Source organism: Drosophila innubila (assembly GCF_004354385.1).
Source record: "Drosophila innubila isolate TH190305 chromosome 2R unlocalized genomic scaffold, UK_Dinn_1.0 1_C_2R, whole genome shotgun sequence".
Classification (NCBI taxonomy): Eukaryota; Metazoa; Arthropoda; class Insecta; order Diptera; family Drosophilidae; genus Drosophila; species Drosophila innubila.
In genome coordinates this window covers 11996282-12019553 of record NW_022995374.1, presented here as the reverse complement: position 1 = coordinate 12019553, position 23272 = coordinate 11996282, and the positions used below count along the sequence as shown (strand labels likewise).

General features: G+C 36.6%; 7 protein-coding genes across 8 annotated transcripts in view; 5 read left to right on the top strand and 2 right to left on the bottom strand.

The window, feature by feature from the left end:
• Positions 1 to 177: 177 nt before the first annotated feature.
• LOC117783235 (focal adhesion kinase 1) lies at positions 178 to 6922 on the bottom strand. Of its 2 annotated transcripts, XM_034620521.1 has the most exons (20): positions 6607 to 6922; positions 6356 to 6493; positions 6107 to 6294; positions 5640 to 5894; positions 5305 to 5579; positions 5141 to 5250; positions 4843 to 5072; positions 4546 to 4786; positions 4253 to 4492; positions 4057 to 4189; positions 3865 to 3997; positions 3742 to 3805; positions 3594 to 3674; positions 3316 to 3520; positions 3114 to 3253; positions 1990 to 3044; positions 1721 to 1810; positions 1185 to 1597; positions 1007 to 1117; positions 178 to 953 (listed from the first exon to the last, which is right to left on the bottom strand). In XM_034620521.1, exons 2-20 carry the CDS (start codon positions 6405 to 6407, stop codon positions 539 to 541), a joined length of 4431 nt encoding a protein of 1476 aa, XP_034476412.1. In that variant the 5' UTR covers positions 6408 to 6493; positions 6607 to 6922; the 3' UTR covers positions 178 to 538. The 2 variants fall into 2 exon arrangements, with proteins under 2 accessions (XP_034476412.1, XP_034476413.1); XM_034620522.1 differs by having other exon boundaries at positions 539 to 953; positions 2896 to 3044; positions 6356 to 6919.
• A 425-nt stretch (positions 6923 to 7347) lies between these two features.
• Positions 7348 to 11812, top strand: LOC117783236 (transcription elongation factor SPT5). The gene is made up of 13 exons (XM_034620523.1): positions 7348 to 7436; positions 7532 to 7914; positions 8026 to 8150; positions 8219 to 8356; positions 8416 to 8866; positions 8928 to 8998; positions 9063 to 9229; positions 9290 to 9462; positions 9538 to 9791; positions 9855 to 10050; positions 10254 to 10572; positions 10634 to 11041; positions 11101 to 11812. Exons 2-13 carry the CDS (start codon positions 7540 to 7542, stop codon positions 11667 to 11669), a joined length of 3246 nt encoding a protein of 1081 aa, XP_034476414.1. The 5' UTR covers positions 7348 to 7436; positions 7532 to 7539; the 3' UTR covers positions 11670 to 11812.
• Positions 11813 to 12651: 839 nt separating this feature from the next.
• LOC117783237 (tubulin beta-1 chain) lies at positions 12652 to 16782 on the top strand. The gene is made up of 2 exons (XM_034620524.1): positions 12652 to 12843; positions 15365 to 16782. Exons 1-2 carry the CDS (start codon positions 12787 to 12789, stop codon positions 16649 to 16651), a joined length of 1344 nt encoding a protein of 447 aa, XP_034476415.1. The 5' UTR covers positions 12652 to 12786; the 3' UTR covers positions 16652 to 16782.
• A 1283-nt stretch (positions 16783 to 18065) lies between these two features.
• On the top strand, positions 18066 to 19090 carry LOC117783728 (elongin-C). The gene is made up of 3 exons (XM_034621270.1): positions 18066 to 18166; positions 18224 to 18443; positions 18879 to 19090. Exons 2-3 carry the CDS (start codon positions 18232 to 18234, stop codon positions 19018 to 19020), a joined length of 354 nt encoding a protein of 117 aa, XP_034477161.1. The 5' UTR covers positions 18066 to 18166; positions 18224 to 18231; the 3' UTR covers positions 19021 to 19090.
• A 733-nt stretch (positions 19091 to 19823) lies between these two features.
• Positions 19824 to 21174, top strand: LOC117783018 (ADP-ribosylation factor-like protein 6). Its single transcript, XM_034620168.1, is given in 4 exon segments — positions 19824 to 20064; positions 20067 to 20219; positions 20774 to 20902; positions 20962 to 21174. Coding segments are annotated over 4 exon segments (669 nt in total). The 5' UTR covers positions 19824 to 19853; the 3' UTR covers positions 21138 to 21174.
• Positions 21175 to 21177: 3 nt separating this feature from the next.
• Positions 21178 to 22330, bottom strand: LOC117783019 (60S ribosomal protein L11). Its single transcript, XM_034620169.1, has 4 exons — positions 22310 to 22330; positions 22005 to 22136; positions 21617 to 21914; positions 21178 to 21379 (listed from the first exon to the last, which is right to left on the bottom strand). The coding sequence occupies exons 1-4, from the start codon at positions 22313 to 22315 to the stop codon at positions 21252 to 21254; spliced, it is 564 nt and encodes a 187-aa protein (XP_034476060.1). The 5' UTR covers positions 22316 to 22330; the 3' UTR covers positions 21178 to 21251.
• Positions 22331 to 23132: 802 nt separating this feature from the next.
• Positions 23133 to 23272, top strand: part of LOC117783013 (MAP/microtubule affinity-regulating kinase 3) — a 30857-nt gene continuing 30717 nt past the window's right edge. The window contains exon 1 of the mRNA XM_034620139.1: positions 23133 to 23220. The gene's annotated coding sequence lies outside the window, so the exon portion shown is untranslated. The remainder of the gene's footprint in view (positions 23221 to 23272) is intronic.

Here is a 23272-nt window from a genome sequence, read left to right as displayed (position 1 = left end):
TCGAAAATATAATTACACAGATATTGTTTCCTTTTTTGGACACTATAAGTTGCATATAATCCACTTTTATTTGTAAAGCACAGTCTAAGAGACACAACTGTTGGATAGAGTTATGGAAATAAATTAATTAATTTTAATTAACGTACCACAAACTAAACTAGAAATAAAAACAAATACTTTACATGTTTCTACGAGTAATTTCTTTTCTTTTGTGTGTTTTAATTACATAAACATTTATGTCTCTTAAAGTATTTTGACTACTTGACGATTTAATAATGCATTAACAGCGGCCGGCCGACGTTGAGTTTTCGTCACATTTTATGAACAGAAGCAATATAATATTGTATGTATGTATTTAGATAAGTTTTTGGGATGAATTGCGCAATTTGTGAGAAAGCACATACTTATATACATACGTATTTTGGCTTGTTATATACACAGAATGTTAGCATATTCTATTTTTTAGATTATAGACATCTTTTAATCAAGTAAACAGAGGTTATTTGCAAAAAAAAAGCCATTATACTGAATTATTGAATTATGCATGGCTATGTAGGGCGGATGTGTTACAGTACATGTGCTCGCCAGAGCTATTTAATGTGTCTTCTATTATTTTTAAGGGCTCATTGCCCATCGTTTCGTGACTAATATCGATTCCTCTGTGTCCAGAGCTAATTCCTGTCTGTGGCTGCCTCGAGTTGAAGTTATGTTGTAAATGTTCATTGTCATAAAGACTTATATCATTTACATTGCCACCGAGCTCGTTAATAAGTTCCGTTGACATGGGCATAGACGAAGAGCCGGCGCCAACTTCAGAAGTCAATTCACAGTTTAACGAGCTATTTGATTCTTTTGCTACCGATATCTGTTTATATCTGTTCCTTATTGAATCAACCACATCAAAGAGATTCTTTGCATCCATTGCCAAGATGTGTGCTGCCGATAGCATACTCCTGCAGAATTTTTATGATTATTATTTAATTTATGCAAAATAAAATAGACGTACTTTCGGTATTCATTATCCAGTGTAGTGTCGTTATATTGATGTGCTAATCGCATTGCAGATACCAATTCCTGCATGTCTTTGGAAAGTACTTTGTGGGCCATTTCCACTTCTCTGCAAAAATAGGGGGAAAAAACATTTTAAACCGTACTCCCACTTTTTTTATACAATATAAAATTACTTCAAGGCTTGAGCCGGAAAGAGTATAGATATTTTATCTACGGATTTCAGTAGATTTCTCAGCTCCACGCCAACGTTTTTAACCAAATGCAAGTATCCATCAATGTGCGACTTTTCCACGCCTTGAGAGAGCACCATTATCGATTTAACTACCGCTGTTGTGGCACAATAGACCTCGTCATTTGCACGACTTATTGGACGTATCGAATCCGGAATTTCACTATTCCTGGACCTCGAGCCATGACTTTCTTCCGCTGTCGCCAGAGAGTCCATGTGATCCACCGAAAAGTTATTTAATTTGTGGGAAAACACATTTGAGTTGGGTAAGCTGGTTGGGCCAACTGATGTCATTGTCTGATGTTTGTCCAAGACTTCTGCTGCAGCTCCGGGTGGAATTGAACTGGATCGCTTTCTCTGTAATATCAAAGTTATTTTATACATAGTTTAAATTCGTGTATTTATATATTAAAAATTGATGCTTTCATTTTAATTAATAATAATTGTAACTTTTATTTTTTTATATCCTTACTAACTTACAAGCATTTCCTCTTGATATAACCATTCTCCATCGCTGTTGCTGTCATTACGTTGTTGTCGCAGCTTTTCTCCAATTGGATTAAGAGTAGTCTGCAAATAAAAATTATAATTGATTGTTATTAATATGTATAAATTTTTTAAATGTTAGCTAATAAATAACTTAAAAGGTAAACAACCAAAAATATATATTTAAATAATAAAATAAGGAAACGGAAAAGAGGAAAAGACATCCTATTCATGTGCCAGCGTAATACACCGTCCAATCAAACCTGATTTGTAGCATCAGAATTTAGTGGGTTGCAAGCAGCTCCTTCCGAAATATTGTCCTGGAGTGGATGGAAAGGCACCGTCGTCCACTGTTGGTTCCATTCGCATCTTATTTCATCAACTTCTTGAAGTGGAGATTCGGTATATGGACCCATTTCCTGTCTGTGACTAATGTAATCTTGTGCTAATTGATTGGAACTAGCTGTGGATGCATGTAGCATAGGGATAGCATCGCATTTCTGTTGAACAGACACACAGGTTTTCAGTCCAACTCCCCCAAAATCATAGATTTCTTCGGGCAGAGATTCACATTCAATGGATGTTTTCATTTGCTGGCGATATGTATGAAGGTGTGTCTTGCGTTCCATACTTCTGGAACGATCCGAAGATCCTTGTTTGTGAAAGATTATGTTTTGAGCAGCCATCAACGATTGATGACGCTCCAGGCTGCCGCCCTTTGAGTGCATTGTCTTCTCCATTGGAGGCTGGTGCCTTTCAAGACTGCCATAAAGGCTGTAACCTGCGGATCGGGGCGTTTGATTGACAGATCTGTAATCCATCTGCAGTTGATTGACATGAAAGTCACTCTCCGTAGGTGGTGCACATAGTATAAAGTTATTCTTTAATGGTAAATGCTCGTTGGAAAATCCTGATAACTGAGGCTTAATATGCATGGGATGTAAATTAGCTGGCATAAGGGACGAATCAAATGTACTAGCTACAGATGCTGATGATGGTGAAGGATTAAGATTTTGAGATGAAATGCTGTTAGTTGGGAGTTTGACTTTATGTTTTTCTGAATCAGCAACAGGATCGAGTTTTAAGAGCTCCGCTGCTGGGAGTTTAGTGGTCTTAAGCGATTGATTTGATTTAGTGGCATCTATTCCTACGGCTAAAGTATTAAATACCGAGGCGGGTGTGGTGTAGGCTGCCGGATTTATGCCTCGCTTTTGGTTCTCCATCATTAGTCTGGCAAGCACCGCAGGATTTTGTGCAATTATATATGTCTGAGGTACAACTCTGTTTTCGTCGCTGGCATTCATATTGCCTGGATTATCTATAATAAATATAAAGGGGTTTTTATATGATTAACATATCTTTCAAAATAATATCTGGGAATATATACCTATATCATTCACAGTTCTGGATGGTTTTGATGGAGGAATGTCATTGTCCTCAACGCCCAGCCAAGAAATACCAGCGACACGTCGCTGCTCCCGTCTCATCGTTTCCGAGGCGTTTATGCTATCTTCTAAAAGAATTTCACTAAAATTGTATACATATAAATATTTATTTAAATATAACCATTAATGTAATAAAAGACATACCATAATGTTTCCTTTATACGCTTAAAATTCGGTCTCTTTAGCGGTTCGTAAGCCCAGCACTGAGACATAAGTGAATATAGCCTGGGGGGACAATTTGGTGGCAATGGCAATCTCTCTCCATTCTCCAGCTTTGTAATAACGTCGCTATTTTTCACGCCCTGGAAAGGTTTCACGCCCAGCATAAGAATTTCCCAAATGCATACACCTATACGTAAAAATGAAATAAATATGATTTGTATAAAATGGAAATCATTTGTATAATAACATCTATCACCGACCAAACATCCAAACATCACTAGCAGTCGTAAACCGACGAAAATTAATAGACTCCGGTGACATCCACTTAATGGGAAGCGCAACTGTAATAGAAGTTTGATTATTTGTGTTCGACAAACCGAAAATGTTTATAATTATGTTTTTGCTCACCTGTGGGCGTTGAGTGATAATAAGACTGGTCAGAAACCCAGCGAGATAAACCAAAATCAGCCAACTAAAATTGTTTAAATGTAAAAAATAGATTAAAGATTTCATTACAATTCTATTACTCACCTTGACACAAGTGGGAGAGCTCACAAGAACGTTCCGTGCGGCAATGTCTCTGTGTACAAATTTTTTAGATTCCAAATAGCTGAGTGCGGTTGACAATTGGTAGCAATATTTAAGCAAGGTTCCTTGGCTCAATCTGGCAGAATATAATTTTTGTCATACTCTCAATAAATATGATTATAATCTTCAAATTACCTATCACTGTTTGTCTTTAAGTACGCACGTAGTTCGCCGAGTTTTGCCAATTCCATAACAATCCAAATGGGCATAATGCTGCAAATGCCAATCAACCGAATAATGTGTGGATGATCGAACTTTTGCATTATATCTGAAAAGATAAGCAATATATATGAATTTACCTTTTGTTATAATTTATTTTAATTGAACTCACATGCTTCGGCAAGAAAGTTTTCTGTCTTTTCTGGATCCTCGTTTGCTTTACATGTCTTTACTGCTACTTGGACTACATCATATTTGGCATCGCTAGTACTTAATGAACTATTATTTGATTTGCTCTTTGCCTTAGATGATATCGGAAACGTATAGCTCCCAACATAAACATCTCCAAACTGTCCAACGCCTATTTTAGCACTGAGTACTATTTGAGATCGATCCAGTTCATAATTGCGTACTAAAATAGAAAGGAGCTTTAAAACAATTCAAACAGTTGAAAGATTCACTCACCTGTTGGAGTAGAGTAATCTCCCTCCCCTTCTAGCATTCCAATTTCAGCGTAATCATCTGTTAGAGTAGGTTTACTTTTAGTTGGAGAAGAAGTGGTTGGACCGTCTTTTAAAGTACTTGATGCCTTCGTTAATGTTTCGGTGTTCTGTGCGTCTGATTCTCGTTCCCAAATTGTAAATTCCATATCTTTTGTTAATAGTCTGCAATATCCATCAATAAGATCGGCTATACTCTCAGCGGTCTGAAAATTATACATAATTAGTACAAAATAAAGAGAAGTGCAATTGCAAACTTTACATTAACTCCATTGCATGTAATAATTAAAGGTTCTTCGATATTTGATGCAGAAATCTTGATTTGAGTTTTGATTTTTTGACAGTTGCAGTTCATGGTTTGTTGTTCGAATTCAGTTGATTTATCCTTCGAGAGTTTTTCTTTTGGAAGAGCGCAGGTTTTAATAGCAACGACATCCTTAAATTGTGCTACATTCCTTAAACTAGCTTGTGGATGTGTCTGATAAGAGATTCCTGTAGTGCATATAAATGTATATTATTAATAATAAAATTAAATATTATAAATTAGTCGTCGTTATTACCTATTTGAGGACCAACATGCAGGATTCCTGATATATTCCAAGCTGAGCTCAAGGTAACCGAAAATTGTTCATAGTCGGTTAAAGAAAGGTTCTTTAGAAGATCGAAGAACCTGAAAATATGCGCATAATTACTTGTATATCTAGTTAAATAAAAGAAAACTTACTTTGTCAAGTACTCAATGTCGTTGTAATTATAGACCTTTTTGTATCCGACCTGTATCATTTTCTTCAGATTCTTTGGCTTTGTTGTGATTATCACAGATTGCGGAATAAAATATTTGAATCCAATTTCCTTTTCAATGTAATCAATGTGCTGTTTCTTATCCGGAGCTTTAAGAGTTATGTTCTTAAAGTAATGACGTATTCCCAAACAGCACAATTGAACCGCCAATTCGGCATCAACCGAAGCTAAATTAGCTTGGATATAATCTTCCTTAAGCTGCAATAATAGAATATTTTAATTAATTAGCATGCATGAACATATAGGTAAGATACTTACCTGATCAAAATAGTAGAAACAAGTGTATTTGTCCTCATCAAACAAATCTTGAATCTTGTGAGGCACATAACGGACACGAAGTTCCACACGCCACACCCCTTTGCTAATGAAACGTCTGCCCTGATGCGTATCTCTGTTTTCAGTAAGCTCGGCTTTTGTTGAATCATTGTTTGGACAGTCGACATTGGAGCATCCAGGCGACAAAATGTGAGACAAGACCTTGTCCATTAATGTTGTCCTTGCCAGCCATAGCACCTGAGGAATACAAAGATTTTATGAAAAATGAGTACAGTAATGAATGTTTATCTTTGGCGCTGTATTGAATTTCCAACTATTTCTTACAACAAAAATATGATATGGTAGTCGAAATTTAAACAAAGTTGGCCAGGAAAGTTGAAAGATAGGTTTAAAGCTCGGAATCAAAAATATATATACATAATATCCTCTGCAGGGATATATTCACTTACCTCTTTTGTGATCACATTCAACATTCGACATGCATAGCGCTGAGTGTTCGGAGGAGGTTGACCGTCTTTTCCAAACTCTGCGACCGTTTTCTTGATAATATGATATACCGTTTCGTTTTTATTAAATCCAATCGCCTTAAAACTCTTGTTTGGCATGTGCACATAAAGAACATAATCTTCCGATTGTGCTAAAAGAATACAAACAACGATTTATTAAAATATTACGCAAAATGGTGCCAAATTACTTACACTCATTGCTCTTATGCGGCTGATTTATTTGGTTGACCTCCGGTGTGTTCATGTTTCAAATATATCGCACTGTTGGCGATTTTCTATGTGCATTCACCACCTATTAATGTATGTTTGTATGTACGTATTTAACCCAGACTAAATTATGTGCATGTATTAAAAACAATTCACAATTCTTCGATTTTTATATATCAAGGAGCATTAACGACTTTACACCGCTTCACACAGACAGTCTATTCCACCGAACTCACCCACAAAAGTCTGCTCCTAACTATACGATCGATTAATCCGTAAAATGTATAATATTTAAGGAAAACTCGCTATGTATGTACGTATGTGCATATGAATATTTGTATGAATGTGTACATACATATATACATACATACAACTTTAATGCAAATGTTCGGTTTCTTATAAATATTTGTTTGCCTTTTTGCTATCAAGTCAATTGCATTTTCTGTATCTTTACTGACAAAGCAAACTTATTTTCTATGAACTGTTTGAACAGTATTATTTAGTTATTTAATTATATTAATTTTTTAAAACAGCAATTACTTCCCCTCTCGGATGCTTCTTCTTTTTAAATTATCTATTCGTAGGGGAGTGTCAATCTGTTGTACATGGTATTATATTGACGTTCACACAAAACTAATTGAATAAGCTGCTTGTGACGTCACATAGTTTAATGTGATTGTTTTGCGATGTATCGTATTAAACGTTAATATATCGTATTGATTTTCATATCGTGTCCGGCTAGCAAAAATTGATTATAATATCCATGCCTAGCTTGAAATCAAACGACAGAAATCGGCTTACTTCTAACAAAAACTCTGTAAGCATTTTGAGAAAAAAAAACACAAAAGGTGCGACCAATTTTTCAATTTAATTAAATTGTTGCCAGATCGAAAGATTTTCATGGGTGGCAGCCCTTGAACAGGTTGGCAACACTGTAAGAGAGTGAGTGAGAAAGAGAGAGTCTGTTGTGTGAAAAAAAGCGTCGTGAAACAAATTGTGTTGGAATTAAGAAAATATTTTAATATTGTGCAAATGTACGCTATAGAAATAGTGAAAATAACAATATGTAAGTCAATGGGCATTGAATCAATGTCAAATTACATTGTAATTTAATGATTGTTCGAAAAATACAAAACGCACACTTTTTGTACACGTCCGCAGAGGGAAAAATGTCGGACTCCGAAGTCAGCAATATGTCGGATAGTGGCTCCGAAGATGGATCGATATCCAATAAGTCGCAGCAAAGTGTTCGGTCCAAGTCCGGCTTTCGCTCGAGATCGCGGTCAGTGTCCAGATCGAGATCCAGATCATCGCGATCTCGTTCGCATTCGGCCCACTCTGGATCAGGATCAGATTCGCCCCAACCTCAGGGAGGACGTGCAAATCGTCGAAAGAGCGAAGATTCGGAGGATGAAGACGCACAAGGGGAAGAAATAGATTCGGAAGAATATGAAGAAGAAGAGAACGAGGATCATCCGAGAAAGAAGAAGAAGAAGGAGCGCTTTGGTGGTTTTATTATTGACGAAGCTGAAGTGGATGACGAGGTAAAGTTTTATTCACTTATATAATTTGAGCTGCCAGCGATCAGATTTCACCTAAGGAATTCTAACTTTTTACATGTGTGTCAAATTTATTGTTATTTTTTATATCTCAAGGTTGATGAAGACGATGAATGGGAGGAGGGTGCAAACGAGATTGGAATCGTTGGCAATGAAATTGATGAACTGGGCCCAACCGCCAGGGATATTGAAATTCGACGCAGAGGAACCAATTTGTGGGAGTAAGTAACTTAACATCCCTTTTCAAATTCGTGAATACTAAATATGTAATTTAATCATTTATGAACAGCACTCAAAAAGAGGACGAAATCGAGGAGTACCTAAGGAAGAAATACGCCGACGAATCGATGGTGAAAAGACACTTTGGTGATGGCGGCGAGGAAATGTCTGATGAGATCACTCAACAAACTCTTTTGCCAGGCATTAAGTAAGTATATATTATACATTTATCCTCATATGATACAATTTAATTATATGTATTGTTAGGGATCCAAATTTGTGGATGGTAAAATGTCGCATTGGAGAGGAGAAAGCGACGGCATTGCTTTTGATGAGAAAGTTCTTAACCTACTTGAATACAGACGATCCATTGCAAATTAAATCCATTATTGCACCCGAAGGTGTCAAGGGTTATATCTACCTAGAAGCGTACAAACAAACCCATGTCAAGACATGTATTGAAAATGTGGGAAATTTACGCATGGGCAAATGGAAACAGGAAATGGTTCCCATCAAGGAAATGACGGATGTACTTAAAGTAGTCAAGGAGCAGGTGGGATTGAAGGTCAAGCAATGGGTGCGTCTAAAACGTGGCCTCTACAAGGATGACATTGCGCAAGTGGACTATGTTGATTTGGCACAAAACCAGGTGCATCTTAAACTACTTCCCCGTATCGATTATACGCGAATGCGTGGTGCTTTAAGAACTACAGCAACGGTATGTAATTTAAAATAATAATTAAATCTATTCCTTTATATTAAACGATTATGATTTTCAGGAAAATGATGATGGAAAGCGTAAGAAGAAACGCCGACCACCAGCAAAGCCATTCGATCCAGAGGCTGTTAGGTATAGGAAACAATTATTTAAAATAAAATTACAATATTAAACATCTATTTAATAACTTTTCTAGGGCAATTGGCGGAGAAGTTCATTCGGATGGTGACTTTTTGCTCTTTGAAGGCAATCGTTATTCGCGAAAAGGATTTCTTTATAAAAATTTCACCATGTCCGCAATTTTGTCGGAAGGTGTAAAGCCCACACTTGCCGAACTGGAGCGTTTTGAAGAGGCACCGGAAGGTAGATCCTAATCAAATTTCTTAAAGTACTTTGATAATAACATATCACACATTTTCACAGAGGTTAATTTGGAAATTATGGCCAACGTGAAAGATGATCCTACTGCTGCCCATTCATTTTCAATGGGCGATAATGTTGAAGTTTGTGTGGGAGATTTGGAGAATTTGCAAGCCAAGATTGTCGCTATCGACGGCACAATGATAACGGTGATGCCCAAGCATCAGGATTTAAAGGTAGCATTATCAATTAATTGTCTTGATTTTAACTTTCATAATTAACTTCTTTTTTTTTTTTTTTTTTTTTTTAAGGATCCACTTATATTTAAGGCAAGCGAATTGCGTAAATATTTCAAAACTGGAGATCATGCAAGAGTTTTGGCTGGACGATATGAAGGCGAAACGGGTCTAATTATTCGCGTGGAACCTTCACGAGTTGTGCTCGTTTCCGATTTGACCAATCATGAGCTTGAGGTTCTGCCACGCGACTTGCAACTCTGCTCCGATGTTGCCACTGGTGTTGACTGTCTTGGCCAATTCCAATGGGGAGATCTGGTACAACTTGAGTGAGTAGTGTCTGTTTCATATTTGTAGACCCTGTACCTACAAGTATACACTTATATTTTCAGCTCGCAAAATGTTGGTGTGATTGTGCGTTTGGAACGCGAGAATTTCCATGTTTTGGGCATGAATGGAAAATGTATTGAATGCAAGCCAACAGCGTTGCACAAACGCCGTGAAAATCAAAATACGGTTGCACTTGACGCTGATCAAAATCAAATACGTCGTCGCGATATTGTCAAAGTAATGGAAGGACCCCATGCCGTAAGTAAACAAATATTTTTGTAAGAATAACAAAGACGGAAATCAAAAATTTAAAGAATCTAAAATAGGGAGTAAAAAACGGAACGTAAATTTATGAAATTCAAATTAATATACTGATTAGGACATAAGAAGTTGATTAAAAGTTAAGACTTGAAATTTAAAATATATTGAGATTTAAAGTTTTGTACCTTTTATTCCTATAGGGACGATCTGGAGAAATTAAGCACTTGTACCGCAGCCTGGCGTTCCTTCACTGCCGCATGTACACAGAGAATGGCGGAATCTTTGTCTGCAAGACACGACACTTGCAATTGGCAGGAGGCAGTAAGACAAATGTCAACAATGCCAGTACTTTGGGTGGCCTGGGATTTATGTCCCCACGCATTCAATCGCCAATGCATCCTTCTGGTGGTCGAGGAGGGGCACGCGGTGGATCACGCGGCGGACGGGGTGGATTCCGTGTGACGCGTGATCGAGAACTTTTGGGCAAAACAATTAAGATTTGCGGTGGACCGTACAAAGGTTAGATTACAATTGGTTAGTCGAGAACATATTTAAAGGTATCTTTCTGTATGATACGCAGGTGCTGTTGGAATTGTCAAGGATGCAACTGAGAGCACAGCTCGTGTGGAGTTGCATACATCATGTCAAACGATTTCGGTAGATCGTAACCATATTGTTATTGTCGGCGAGCCTGGCAAGGAAGGCAGTGTGTCCACTTATGGTCGCACACCTGCACGCACACCTGGTTACGGAGCACAGACTCCCAGCTACACCGCTGCCGGCTCGAAGACTCCATTGGTTGGAAGTCAGACGCCCAATTGGGATACAGATTCACGCACTCCTTATGGTACAATGACGCCATCACATGATGGTAGCATGACGCCACGACATGGCGCTTGGGATCCCACGGCAAACACAACTCCGGCACGGAATACTGACTTTGATTATTCACTGGAGGAACCAAGTCCCAGTCCAGGATACAATCCAAGTATAATCTTTATTGGTATTGTCTTATACACTTTGTCTATTAATTTATTGCACTTTTAGGCACTCCGGGATATCAAATGTCATCACAATTTGCTCCGCAAACGCCTGGTACTCTTTATGGCTCAGATAGAAGTTATAGTCCATTTAATCCGAGTCCCAGTCCTGCTCCATCTCCATATCCAGTTGGTTATATGAATACGCCATCGCCATCGACCTATTCACCCAACACTCCTGGCGGTGTACCGCAGTCCCCTTACAATCCACAAACACCTGGAGCTAGCCTGGACTCAACCATGGGTGATTGGTGTACCACGGACATTGAAGTTCGCATTCACACGCATGACGATACTGATCTTGTTGGCCAGACTGGCATTATTCGCACCGTGTCGAATGGTGTCTGTTCCGTGTTTCTGCGTCAGGAGGATCGCAGCGTTTCTATTGTGAGTGAGCACCTGGCACCTGTTCCTCCAAATAGTGGAGATGAATTCAAAGTCATCTATGGCGAAGAAAGAGAATCTGTTGGTAAAGTTTTATCTAAACAGGAAGGTGACGTTCTTGTCTGTAAGATAAATGACGAGGTTAAAATGATACCCATTAATCATTTGTGTAAAATGAAGTCCATTGATTAATTTACATATATTCTTTTGCCAATGCAACAAAAAGTTTCGGTAAGAATACTGTTTTACTGCAAAATATTTGAACTACAATACAAATTGTTATAAATGTCAATAATTTGAATATAGCAAAGACCCTCTAATAGGGTAAACAAATATGTGTGTTTGTCTTACAGATTACAAAATTCATATCGAATGTGCCAGCCAATAACAAAATATATTAATGCGAAAGGTTGCAATAAAGTAGCAATTTAGTATTTAGGTCAACAGTATTTTAATTTTTTGAACATTTGAATTTTAAATGAATAGTTTTTCTTTCTTAATTATTTGAGGAAGCAACAAAGATTTTTTGCAGCACTGGCTTTATTACAGAAGCAGCCCAATTTCATATTTTGATCACTGCTACCAACTTTGCTAATTTATATTCTGGGTATTTTTAAAGTTCGTTTGCTAGAAAATAGAAGAATTGCTTTTAACTGGCTAAATTAAATATATATTCAGCTATGTTTTGCTATTGATATTTTTTCTGAAACCAAAAGTGACAAATTTAACTCTGAAAAAATATAAAAAAAATCGACAAAATTCTATCTCTAGTTCTGCAAGAATTTTAAAAATTCTATCTTCAATATTAAGAAAAATTCGAAAACAAGTTAAATTTTCTTAGCTGCAGCTGATTTTGCAATTTGATTAAAATGGTACATGTTGCCAGATCGAAAGTTTTTGCAGGGTGGCACTGTTTCCAGACCAGTGTTGCCAAGATTTAAGGGAGAACAATAGCTTGATTCTGGCTGAAAAGCATCGTAATTTGTTTTTTTGTGCACTTTTACACAGTTTTACCAAAAATATTAATAGTTGAAAATATATTTAAAATAGCCAGATTTCCAGCTAATAGCAATTTTCAAATTTTTCTAGCAAACAAGCTCTGAAAATAGCCAGAACTTGCTATAAAATAGCTAAGTTGGCAACAGTGACGCACTCTGGTCACACTGCTTGTATGTTATATTTATTCCGGCGAATTCTGCAGCAGACTCAGACAGTATTCGTCAAGTGAAGCGGGCAGAAGTGTATTTGTGAATACAAGCAGGAAATATTATTTAAGCTAAAAGTCAAAAATCTAATATAAAAAAACAAAATGAGGGAAATTGTACACATCCAAGCTGGTCAGTGCGGCAACCAAATCGGAGCCAAGGTATGTTTCTATGTATTCTACATCTTTGAACTTGTCTTAATTAAGTTTAAAATAAGAATAAGGTACAGTTACCAGTCAACATGGCGTCATTTTCATACTGCCATGTGGCAAATTTATTGAGGACACCCGGCATTTGCACATAAATTTCTAAAGTACGAATAAATTTATGGTTATAAATATAGGCATGAATGCATGTATACATAATCGAATTATGCAGTTTTCTTCAAATATATGCACATCTGTTTGTACAAATGTACCTTTGCATATGAGCACATCTGTGTGTGTATGTACAATCCAGAAATTTAACTTTGGGTGTGTCTGCACTTTGTATATATGCAATGGTATTTAAATTTATTAACTTCGATGCATTTATCAATTTCTTGTATGTACATACAAATAATTGTGAATGGTATGACATATTTACAAATGTATGAGTCATATCAGTCTCTCTCTCTAGTTTCTATAAATGAGAAAGTCGCTCTTTGATGAATACATTCATGTGTATGTATGTATGAAAATATTTTTCTATATCTGGCTGTCAGTAATTGGTGAAAGGTACTTTTCTCGCATCAAATTAATGTTTCTTGACTGACTTCTTTTCCACTCGCACACATATGTACAATACTTTTTCATGTTTTTTGTGTCGGCCGGTTTCTGCCGGCCGAGCTGTGTACATATGTATGTATGTATGGCTTGCCGAAGTTTGCTGAAGAGAAAATATGACGTCATTTTACCTAAAATGGCTGAACCGGTTGTCGACCGGTTCGCAATGGCACAAAATGTGTACATATCTACATATTTCGCACATAAGTTCGCCGCATGTGTATGTGTGCAGATATCAGCATGTACTTATGTGTGTGTGTTTTTGTGATACATAAACATTCCTCCAGTTAAATGAGGGGATATTAATGCAATTAAACAATGTTATATATGTTTAACATGCACATATGGTTTTATTATTTACGGCTAGAATTTCCTTTATACAAACAAATACAAATACCTTTTCGGCAAATGTATCTACATATCTACTTGCATACTTAAGTACATGACACACCCAAAAGGCGTTGTTGCCAGTTTTCATGCGCTTGCGCTTGCCGGCTGCCTCATTGCGAATTGGCTGCGTCATCGCCTTCCTTTCGGCAAATCAATAAAGTCCTTGTTGTCCTCGGCAGGCGATTCACAGAAAAAACTACCCTCGTAGCAGCTGCAAGTCATTATACAATGTACATATATTTTATGCATTTACATAGGTACAAGCATACTTACATACATACATAGATACACATCCAGTGTGTACATGTTGATGTAGGATATGAACACGCACATTGCAGGAGGCGAATGGCCTGAGGTAGAATTGAATTAATGAGGTGAAGTCATCTGCTAACTACGCGTGAGAGAGAGAAAGGGCAGCAGTGCAAAGAGCTAAGAAGATATCCTACTTTGTTTTGTTTTCATATTCGATAAAGCTTTCGCTCTTACTCTCACAACACCCGTGCAAACATTTTTATGTACATATTTATATTGGGGGTAATTTAAACTATCGTGACAATTACTTTTCCATTCAGAATTAATTTGTGTAGTAAGTTTTGTTTATTTGAAGTAAACAACCCACTAAATTCGACTCAGAAGTGACGTAATCTAGCCAGAAAATTCACTTCTAACGCCATATGGCATTCGTTGCTGCTGCACCACAAGCTTGGCCTCTATTATCGCTGTGTGAGTGTGGGTTGATGTTGCTGGCGATGATGTAAGCGCGCTTGTTGAACATATGTATGTATGTCTTCTCATATGTATACGCCTATGTAAACTTTAACTGGAGGTCGATTATGGTGTGGTGTAGTGAGCGTGGGGAGCATAGAGACTGTGTTCCAGCCTACATACATATTTGGAAATGCCAAGTCAAGACTGCAGACAGCAGAGGTGGACAGCTGGCATTAAATAGACCCACGCAATGACGACGACGACGATGATGATGACAATGTTTCCGTTGTCGTTGTCTCGTTTCAGCCCACCAAAAAAGATCTCATGACATGCCATAAAAAGACTCACTCCCCGGCTTTGACTATATAAAGCTTGGTTTATTTTTTATGTCTTCAATTGAGCAGACTCATGCCATTGTATGTATGTATATAACGGTGTATATGTATTAACATTATTGATTTACTATATATATATACCAATGAGTCGCTCCCTTTTTGCAAAAATAATGTATATACAGTTAGTCAACTAGCTTAACTCAATGGGTTATTAATAAATAAGATTGTATAATTTGCAAAATACAAGGTTTGCATTTGGAAAAAACAATTACTCGACTCATTTGTTTGTTGCCAATTTCAGCGATAACAGTTTGGTATTAAAGAAATATAATAAATTATAGTAAGCCGATGTTGTCATTATTATTGATATTGGGAAATTTTTTGGCAATATTGGTGCAAAAATAGTAGGGCCTTTAATGTATTGTATTTCATCATTATCTAATCTCATGAATTTTGCTTTTTTTCTCTTTGATTTGTCGCTTTAGTTCTGGGAGATTATCTCCGATGAGCATGGTATCGATGCTACTGGTGCTTATCATGGTGACAGCGACCTGCAATTGGAACGTATCAATGTGTACTACAATGAGGCGTCCGGTGGCAAATATGTGCCCCGTGCTGTACTCGTTGATCTGGAGCCTGGCACCATGGACTCAGTCCGTTCGGGCCCCTTCGGTCAGATCTTCAGACCCGACAACTTTGTGTTCGGACAGTCTGGCGCTGGCAACAACTGGGCCAAGGGTCATTACACAGAGGGCGCTGAGCTCGTCGATTCGGTTCTAGATGTTGTACGCAAAGAGGCTGAATCGTGCGATTGCCTGCAAGGCTTCCAGCTTACACACTCGCTTGGTGGCGGTACCGGATCCGGCATGGGCACCCTGCTCATCTCCAAGATCCGCGAGGAATACCCCGACAGAATCATGAACACATACTCGGTTGTGCCCTCACCAAAGGTATCCGATACCGTTGTTGAGCCCTACAACGCAACACTTTCGGTCCACCAGCTGGTTGAGAACACAGATGAAACCTATTGCATTGATAACGAGGCTCTCTATGACATCTGCTTCCGTACACTTAAGCTGACAACTCCAACCTACGGCGACTTGAACCATCTGGTGTCGTTGACAATGTCTGGTGTCACAACTTGCCTCCGCTTCCCTGGCCAACTGAATGCTGATCTCCGCAAGCTTGCTGTCAATATGGTTCCATTCCCACGTCTGCACTTCTTCATGCCTGGCTTTGCTCCACTCACATCCAGGGGCTCCCAGCAGTACAGGGCTCTGACCGTGCCCGAGCTGACACAACAGATGTTCGATGCCAAGAACATGATGGCTGCCTGCGATCCACGTCACGGTCGCTATCTCACCGTTGCTGCCATCTTCCGTGGCCGCATGTCCATGAAGGAGGTCGACGAACAGATGCTGAACATTCAGAACAAGAACAGCTCCTACTTTGTTGAATGGATCCCCAACAACGTTAAGACCGCAGTGTGCGATATCCCGCCCCGAGGCCTCAAGATGTCGGCCACGTTCATTGGCAACTCGACCGCCATCCAGGAACTGTTCAAGCGCATCTCTGAGCAATTCACCGCTATGTTCCGTCGCAAGGCTTTCTTGCATTGGTACACTGGCGAGGGCATGGACGAAATGGAGTTCACCGAGGCAGAGAGCAACATGAACGACTTGGTCTCTGAATACCAACAGTACCAGGAAGCAACCGCCGACGAGGATGCCGAATTCGAGGAAGAACAAGAGGCTGAGGTCGATGAGAACTAAATTTTCCCTCAAGTTGCGTGAAATCAAATGAGAACAGAAATTATGTTTAAAATGTTTGTTCTTTAATGGTCGTAACCCCAATAAAGTCGAAATTATTTCTTCTGAAATCTATTTATTGCCTTGGTAACTAATATACTACATTGTTTTCTTATTAGTGGGTGGAACAAGTGGGTTTAAATTACCCACAACGAAATATTATACATTGAAAGAATTGTTCTGAATGAATGACCAGTATAAACAGATTTATAGAAATCATTACATCAATTCGTTGAAGCGGCGATGCTGGAATGATATCAAATTATAGTTAAAATACTTATATTTTTACTAATAATATGATCATGTAATTCATTAGGAATTCAACGAATTTCGGATTTTTTATGTAGAATTACATTTACAACTTTAATTTATTTCGATTTGTAATAATTGATTTTATTGCTTTTCTCTAAAAATTGTTTATTGCTTAACTTTGTGAATTTTAAGCTCGCCGTTTTCAGTTAATTTATCGATTAGTTTGAAATACCAAATACTTGGTATCGAATAAATAAACGGATAATATTTTCACTGTTGCCAACTTAACTATATTATACCTAGATCTGGCTATTTTCAAAGTTCGTTTTCTAGAAAACTTTCAAAATTGATATTAGCGGTAAATCTGGCTATTTTAAATATATTTTCTGCAAAGTTTTTCCATTTAAATTTTTGGTAAAACTCTGCAAAAGTCCCAAAAAAAAAACCAATATAGATGCTTCCAGCCAGAAACAGCTATTGTTCCTAAAAAGTTGACAGCACTGGTGTGGAAGGCTGCCACCCGGACCAAGTGCTATGACCCTGCCGATTTTCCTATCTGGCAGCATGTACCATTTTGGGTCAATTGTCAAAATTGGACACATAAAATTTTCCAACCATGTTTTTTTTTGGGAATTTTCTTATTTTGAAGCTAGCATTGTTTATATATTTGCAGGATTATTGTTGGAATCTTCTGCCTTTTTAAATATTTTTTTTCAGAATTAAATTTGTAACTTCTCTCCCCTTGGGATGAATAGCCTCAAACCGTCAATTAAATTTTTACCTTGATTTTGTGTAGTTTCGAATGTTAATTTTTTTTTTAAATATTGATTTATAGCAAAGCTATGGCATTTCGATATTTTAAATCCCGAAATTTAAATTTATAGCTAGATTTAACGACATGGCGCCAACTCTGACAAACTATCGGATTGTTTTTTATTTTTTCTTCGAAAAGGTTGGCAGCGTTGGCCATAAACTAAACGAATATTCCAAACGAGGGCTACAGAATTGTAATATATATACTTGCAAAAGTAAATGTTTTAATATTTAGCTTAAGAATATTAACATTTCAAATAATTTAGTTAGTATTTATTTTAGACGATTATTTCTCAGTTGCATAAGGTAGGGATATTCCATTTTGAGTATTGCTTGCGTTTGCCAACACTACATTGTATATACATACAGACATATGTAAGAATTTAAGTGTTGTCACCGACTGATTTTTGGCAAGTAAGACAAAAAACAAATAAAATGGTTAATATGGCGAAAATAATATAGTAATTAAAGTTTTTCAGATGATAGCAATGGATGAGCAGCGCAGCGATAAGATCTATGGCGGTTGTGAGGGGCCAGACGCCATGTACGTCAAACTAATTTCATCCGACGGCCACGAATTTATTGTAAAACGCGAACATGCTCTCACCTCTGGCACAATAAAGGCAATGCTCTCTGGTCCAGGACAATTTGCTGAAAACGAGGCTAATGAAGTGCACTTTCGGGAAATTCCGTAAGTTTAACTCGTAATCCCAAGCACTCATGCACCCAGCACAATTCTCATATCAAGAGTGACCTATTGACCGGTTCATGAAGGGTATGCGAAGATTTTCAATGTACATTATATATGTATTTGCATACACATACATACATACATTTCCAGCCATGTATGCAGATTTAAGCTTACGGGAATATGTATGCAATTAGTTCTATATGCTATTTTAAATAATTCTAAACATTTTACGAATGTTTAAATTTTAATTAATACATACTAAAGTCTTCCCCATCCCCACTCTGGAAATTACACAAGCAAACATACATTTACAGTGACTTGCAGATAAAATGTAACACATCTGAATGTTTGTTATTATAGTCTAGTATTTATTAATGATTTTAGTAGTAATTGATACACAACTTAATGCATTTTATAACAATTTATATTTTTCAGATCTCACGTTTTACAAAAGGTGTGCATGTATTTTACATATAAAGTTCGCTACACCAATAGTTCAACTGAAATACCAGAATTTCCGATTGCACCAGAGATTGCCTTAGAACTATTAATGGCAGCTAATTTTCTAGATTGCTAAGATATTGGTTAACTTGATAATGTTAAATAAAATTATACAAAATGAATAAATAAAATATAATTCTCCTGTGTTTAGTCATGTTTTACTTCAAGTATAAAACAGCATAACATTTATAATGATCTATTACTAATCAAGCACTTTGAAATTTAGGACAAAAAATATGACAAAATGTCTTGAAAAAGAATAACCTCATAATTATCCTGTTTTAAGAAACATTAGCATTTTTGACATGATTTTTAAAAGAGACGGTTTTTCATCAATATAATTCTCAAAAATCATTATTATGTAATTTTTATAGTATAACTTATAATGATTAAGTTTCTTGGAAAAAGAAAATATTAGTCAAATTTAATATTAAATAAATGAAGAGCCAATTTTTAAAATAAGGGCCTTTGTCAGAAGAATAACTTGACAACTTGTATGTATAGTGGTCGAGAAAAGAATATGTTCGATAAATAAGAAATTATAGAGAACTACAATAGGTAATGATAATGTGTCTTGATTGTCGTGTTCAACTTAGTAATAATATATTAACAACTGCCCGGGCAGACTTACGAATCTATAGAAAATAGATGAGTTTCAGCCAATTATTTTTCAAGAAGATTCACATGTGCAATCTTAAAAGATTCAAAGGTTTAAAGTCTCAAAACCGTCCCCAAACGGAATCAAAACATTGTTTATAACGAAGTCCTTATATCGCCTGACATTGACTGCAGAAACCTTAATAAATCGATGCAAGTGTGAAGACGTTACCTTGGTAACCAATTTGACATTTGTTTGGCCAAAGCCAATGAAAATTTTTGGCATTGTTATTGTTTAGTTGAGAGCACACAATGGGAATGTTTAACAATTTGGCAGAATTGATCAAGGTCAAGAAGGATAAAATGACAATATTAGTGTTAGGTTTAAATAACAGTGGTAAATCGACGATAATAAACCATTTTAAGAAATCAAGTGAACAGTCAAACATAACGGTGCCAACAGTTGGATTTCTGATAGAGCAATTCTACAGTGAGTTAAAAAAAAAAATATACATCGTATTAAATAAATAAATATATATTTTAAATAAGGCACGGGTGTGAGCATTAAGGCTATGGATATGTCTGGTGCCACCCGGTACAGAAATCTGTGGGAGCATCAGTTTAAAAACTGTCAAGGAATAATCTATGTTATCGACTCAAGTGACAGAATGCGATTTGGTAAGCATTTTTCTTCTAGAAACTATTATAAGACAAAACAAATTAAAATTTATTGTAATTTAATTATTATCATTATTATAATTTTTAATATTGCCCAACATGTTCAAAGAACCAAAAGTAATAGTAAAGTAATTATAAAATTTAATTTATTTCAAATCCAAGCTGAATAAAAAATTTTAGTTATAGAATTTGATAAGCTCAAAAAATCAAGAAAATAGGAAAACAACTGTAACATTTAAATACTATTTTAATTATAAAATTGAAATCTGGCTGTATGGTTCGAAATTATCCTTTTTATCTATTTTTTAAGATTTCCAAAAATCTAAATTTTCGGTTGAAAACAGGCTAATTATTTAAAATTACCCGTTTTTCATTTTTACGTACTTAAATTCAAACATTCCAATTAAACTAAATTCGCACACAATTAGTTCAGGATAATTATTTTCGAAAAATTTTGGCTGTAGTGAAAACCAGAACAAGCCTGCTTAAGATTTTTGATCACAACAATTTCTTAACGAACTGTATATTTCTTGTAATGGATTTGACCTTTAAAGTTGTTGTTAAAGATGAGTTGGATCTTGTGCTACATCATCCTGATATTTGTAATCGCTTGGTGCCCATACTTTTCTATGGCAACAAATCAGATCTTGAGGATTCGCTTTCAAATGTGAAAATTGCAGCAGGTAGAGTACAATTTCTTATTAACTATGGCACTAGTTTTCATATACTGCTTTTACTTTAGCGTTAGGTCTGGATAACATCAAGGAGAAGCCTTGGCATATATGTTCCAGCAACGCAATCTCCGGAGAAGGCTTGGATGAGGGTGTTCAGTGGCTTGTGCAACAAATCAGATTCGCCGTACTGAGCAATCGAAAGGGAGGCTTTAAATCGAAGCATGGCTCTAAGAATATTAAATAAATAAAATCTATAATTCTACAAATGATTAAGACACACATTAATTCATTCATAATTTGTAACCGATGCAGGTTTTATTATAGAATTCATCTTAAAAAACACCCAGTTGAAGTGAGCTTATTTCTTGCTATTCAGGATGATACCATCGTATTTCTGCTGGAACCATTTCATGGCGTCTTCCTTCGTCAACAGATGTGGGAAGCCGACGGTGCCGGACTTGCGTTTCCTGTGGGCCACGTTGTAACCTAAAAACAAGAGTGTGGAAAACAACAACACACGATTAGCAACAAATTCATGTTTGATTTAAAGTTGAAAAAACTGTCGAAATTGTACCGTTTGAATTGGCATGAAGGCATAATTCATTTAAGCACAGCTACATTAATTTGCGCACAGTTACTGAGCATCAATTTCGTGAATGGAAAGAGATACCTAATTATATGCACAATTCAATAGTTAGTGTTATTTTATGGACATTTGCTCACCTGGACGTCCCAGAACGACGTAAAAGTCCAAGCCGTAGATGCCGATGGAGGGATCGTACTTGATGCCCAGATCAATGTGTTCCTGGATGCCAAATCCAAAGTTGCCGTTGGCTGAGAAATTGTCGCGTCTCAATTCGTATTCACGGACTTTCAGACCACGCTCCAGAATCTCTTCGGCCTTGGCGCCACGGACTGTGCAGTGCACGGCAATCTTTTCATTACGACGAATACCAAACGAACGCACTGTATAGCGGGCCTTAGAGAACACTGGCTGCTGTCCGGTCAGCTGCTCCAACACCTAAACACGAAACACGAACAATGTCATTTTAGCCCAGTGTCATTTATTTACATGTTTCCACAATTAGAAAAACAACATAACAACACTCACCTTGGCGGCACGGGTTAGCCTATCACCAGATTCACCCACGCAGATGTTCAGGCACAATTTCCGGATGTGCAGATCCCGCATAGGGTTCTTCGCGGGGTCGCGCTTGATTTTGGGTTCCTTCTTAGCAACAGCCTGAAATTGTTTATTTGTTATTTTCACTTTCAAGTCATTTTTCAACAAAATATTCATTCAACAATCTCGCACAATGCATCTGCTTGAGATTTGCATTCACAGTTGGTGAAAAAATATTAAGATTATTGCCGATGCTGAATAATTTACATCGGACAAGAATTTCAGAAACCTACCGCCATTATGGTATGTAGGAAAGAAAGGAAAAAGGTGTGTTTCAGTTCAGTGTCAACGAATGCCAGCGATTGTTGCTATCGATAGTCACAATATCGATAGAATTCGCACTTCCACCACCAATAGCTATCAAAGTCAACTTTTCGCTCATATCGTCAAGATAGTGACGATTATTTTTGACAATTAATTTACATTTTGTTTTAATTATTTTTAACACCTTATTTAAATGAAAATATGTATTTTTTAGGCAATTGATAATGTATCAAATCATTAATCAAAAAGCAAACATAAAAACAGCTGATTGCTCTAATAAAGTGAATCAAATTGTTGACAAAATTTAATCAGATTAGAAAATTTCCAATTGGATTAAATTTTTGTGATCAGCTGTTTGGTTTAAGCCATTGGACTCGAATTGGATTCAATGTTTATATAATACTTGCAACTATTAAAATATTCTATCACTGGTGCACTAATGATTTTTAACAAATACTGCTGTAATACAGTGTACATTAAATCAATTCTTGATTACATATCGTTTGGTAGTGGAAATACGTTATTTTTAATCAGACAGCTGATCTCGTATCGATAACTTTCAGATAGTTTATAGTCTGTTGCACTCGGTACTTTTAGCAAACTCAAAGCCAAAGCAGTGCGAAATATTGTGCTTATTTTATTGACCATTAAATGCGTTCACTCTGATACTGACCTAATTAAGCGAATACATTTTTTTAATTAACGAGTGGTATTCGCTTGAATCAGGTCAATATATTTAACGATGATTGCACTTATTTCGTTATAATTTAGCCTTTATCGAAATACCGATATATCGATTCATATTTATCAACCCTACAATATGGCTGCCTGATATTAATGTGAATTTTTTGGACGACGTATGCTGCTGATTTTCTATTGTGTATGTGGTTGAAAAAGATAATAATTAAAATCTTGGATGTGCAACGAAGATT

Bases quoted from the DNA above. Each gene is read 5' to 3' on its own strand.
- LOC117783236 (XM_034620523.1), top strand. From the start codon at position 7,540: ATGTCGGACTCCGAAGTCAGCAATATGTCGGATAGTGGCTCCGAAGAT. The intron at 9,230-9,289 runs GTAGATCCTAAT...ACATTTTCACAG, and splicing joins TTTTGAAGAGGCACCGGAAG to AGGTTAATTTGGAAATTATG. The intron at 9,792-9,854 runs GTGAGTAGTGTC...TTATATTTTCAG, and splicing joins GGAGATCTGGTACAACTTGA to CTCGCAAAATGTTGGTGTGA.
- LOC117783237 (XM_034620524.1), top strand. From the start codon at position 12,787: ATGAGGGAAATTGTACACATCCAAGCTGGTCAGTGCGGCAACCAAATC. The intron at 12,844-15,364 runs GTATGTTTCTAT...TTGTCGCTTTAG, and splicing joins GCAACCAAATCGGAGCCAAG to TTCTGGGAGATTATCTCCGA.
- LOC117783728 (XM_034621270.1), top strand. From the start codon at position 18,232: ATGATAGCAATGGATGAGCAGCGCAGCGATAAGATCTATGGCGGTTGT. The intron at 18,444-18,878 runs GTAAGTTTAACT...TATATTTTTCAG, and splicing joins GTGCACTTTCGGGAAATTCC to ATCTCACGTTTTACAAAAGG.
- LOC117783019 (XM_034620169.1), bottom strand. The intron at 21,915-22,004 runs GTGAGTGTTGTT...TTTCGTGTTTAG, and splicing joins GGCTAACCCGTGCCGCCAAG to GTGTTGGAGCAGCTGACCGG. The intron at 21,380-21,616 runs GTGAGCAAATGT...TCTTGTTTTTAG, and splicing joins CGTCGTTCTGGGACGTCCAG to GTTACAACGTGGCCCACAGG.
- LOC117783235 (XM_034620521.1), bottom strand. From the start codon at position 6,407: ATGAACACACCGGAGGTCAACCAAATAAATCAGCCGCATAAGAGCAAT. The intron at 5,580-5,639 runs GTAAGTATCTTA...CTATTATTGCAG, and splicing joins GTTTCTACTATTTTGATCAG to CTTAAGGAAGATTATATCCA. The intron at 3,998-4,056 runs GTAATTTGAAGA...ATATTCTGCCAG, and splicing joins TTAAAGACAAACAGTGATAG to ATTGAGCCAAGGAACCTTGC.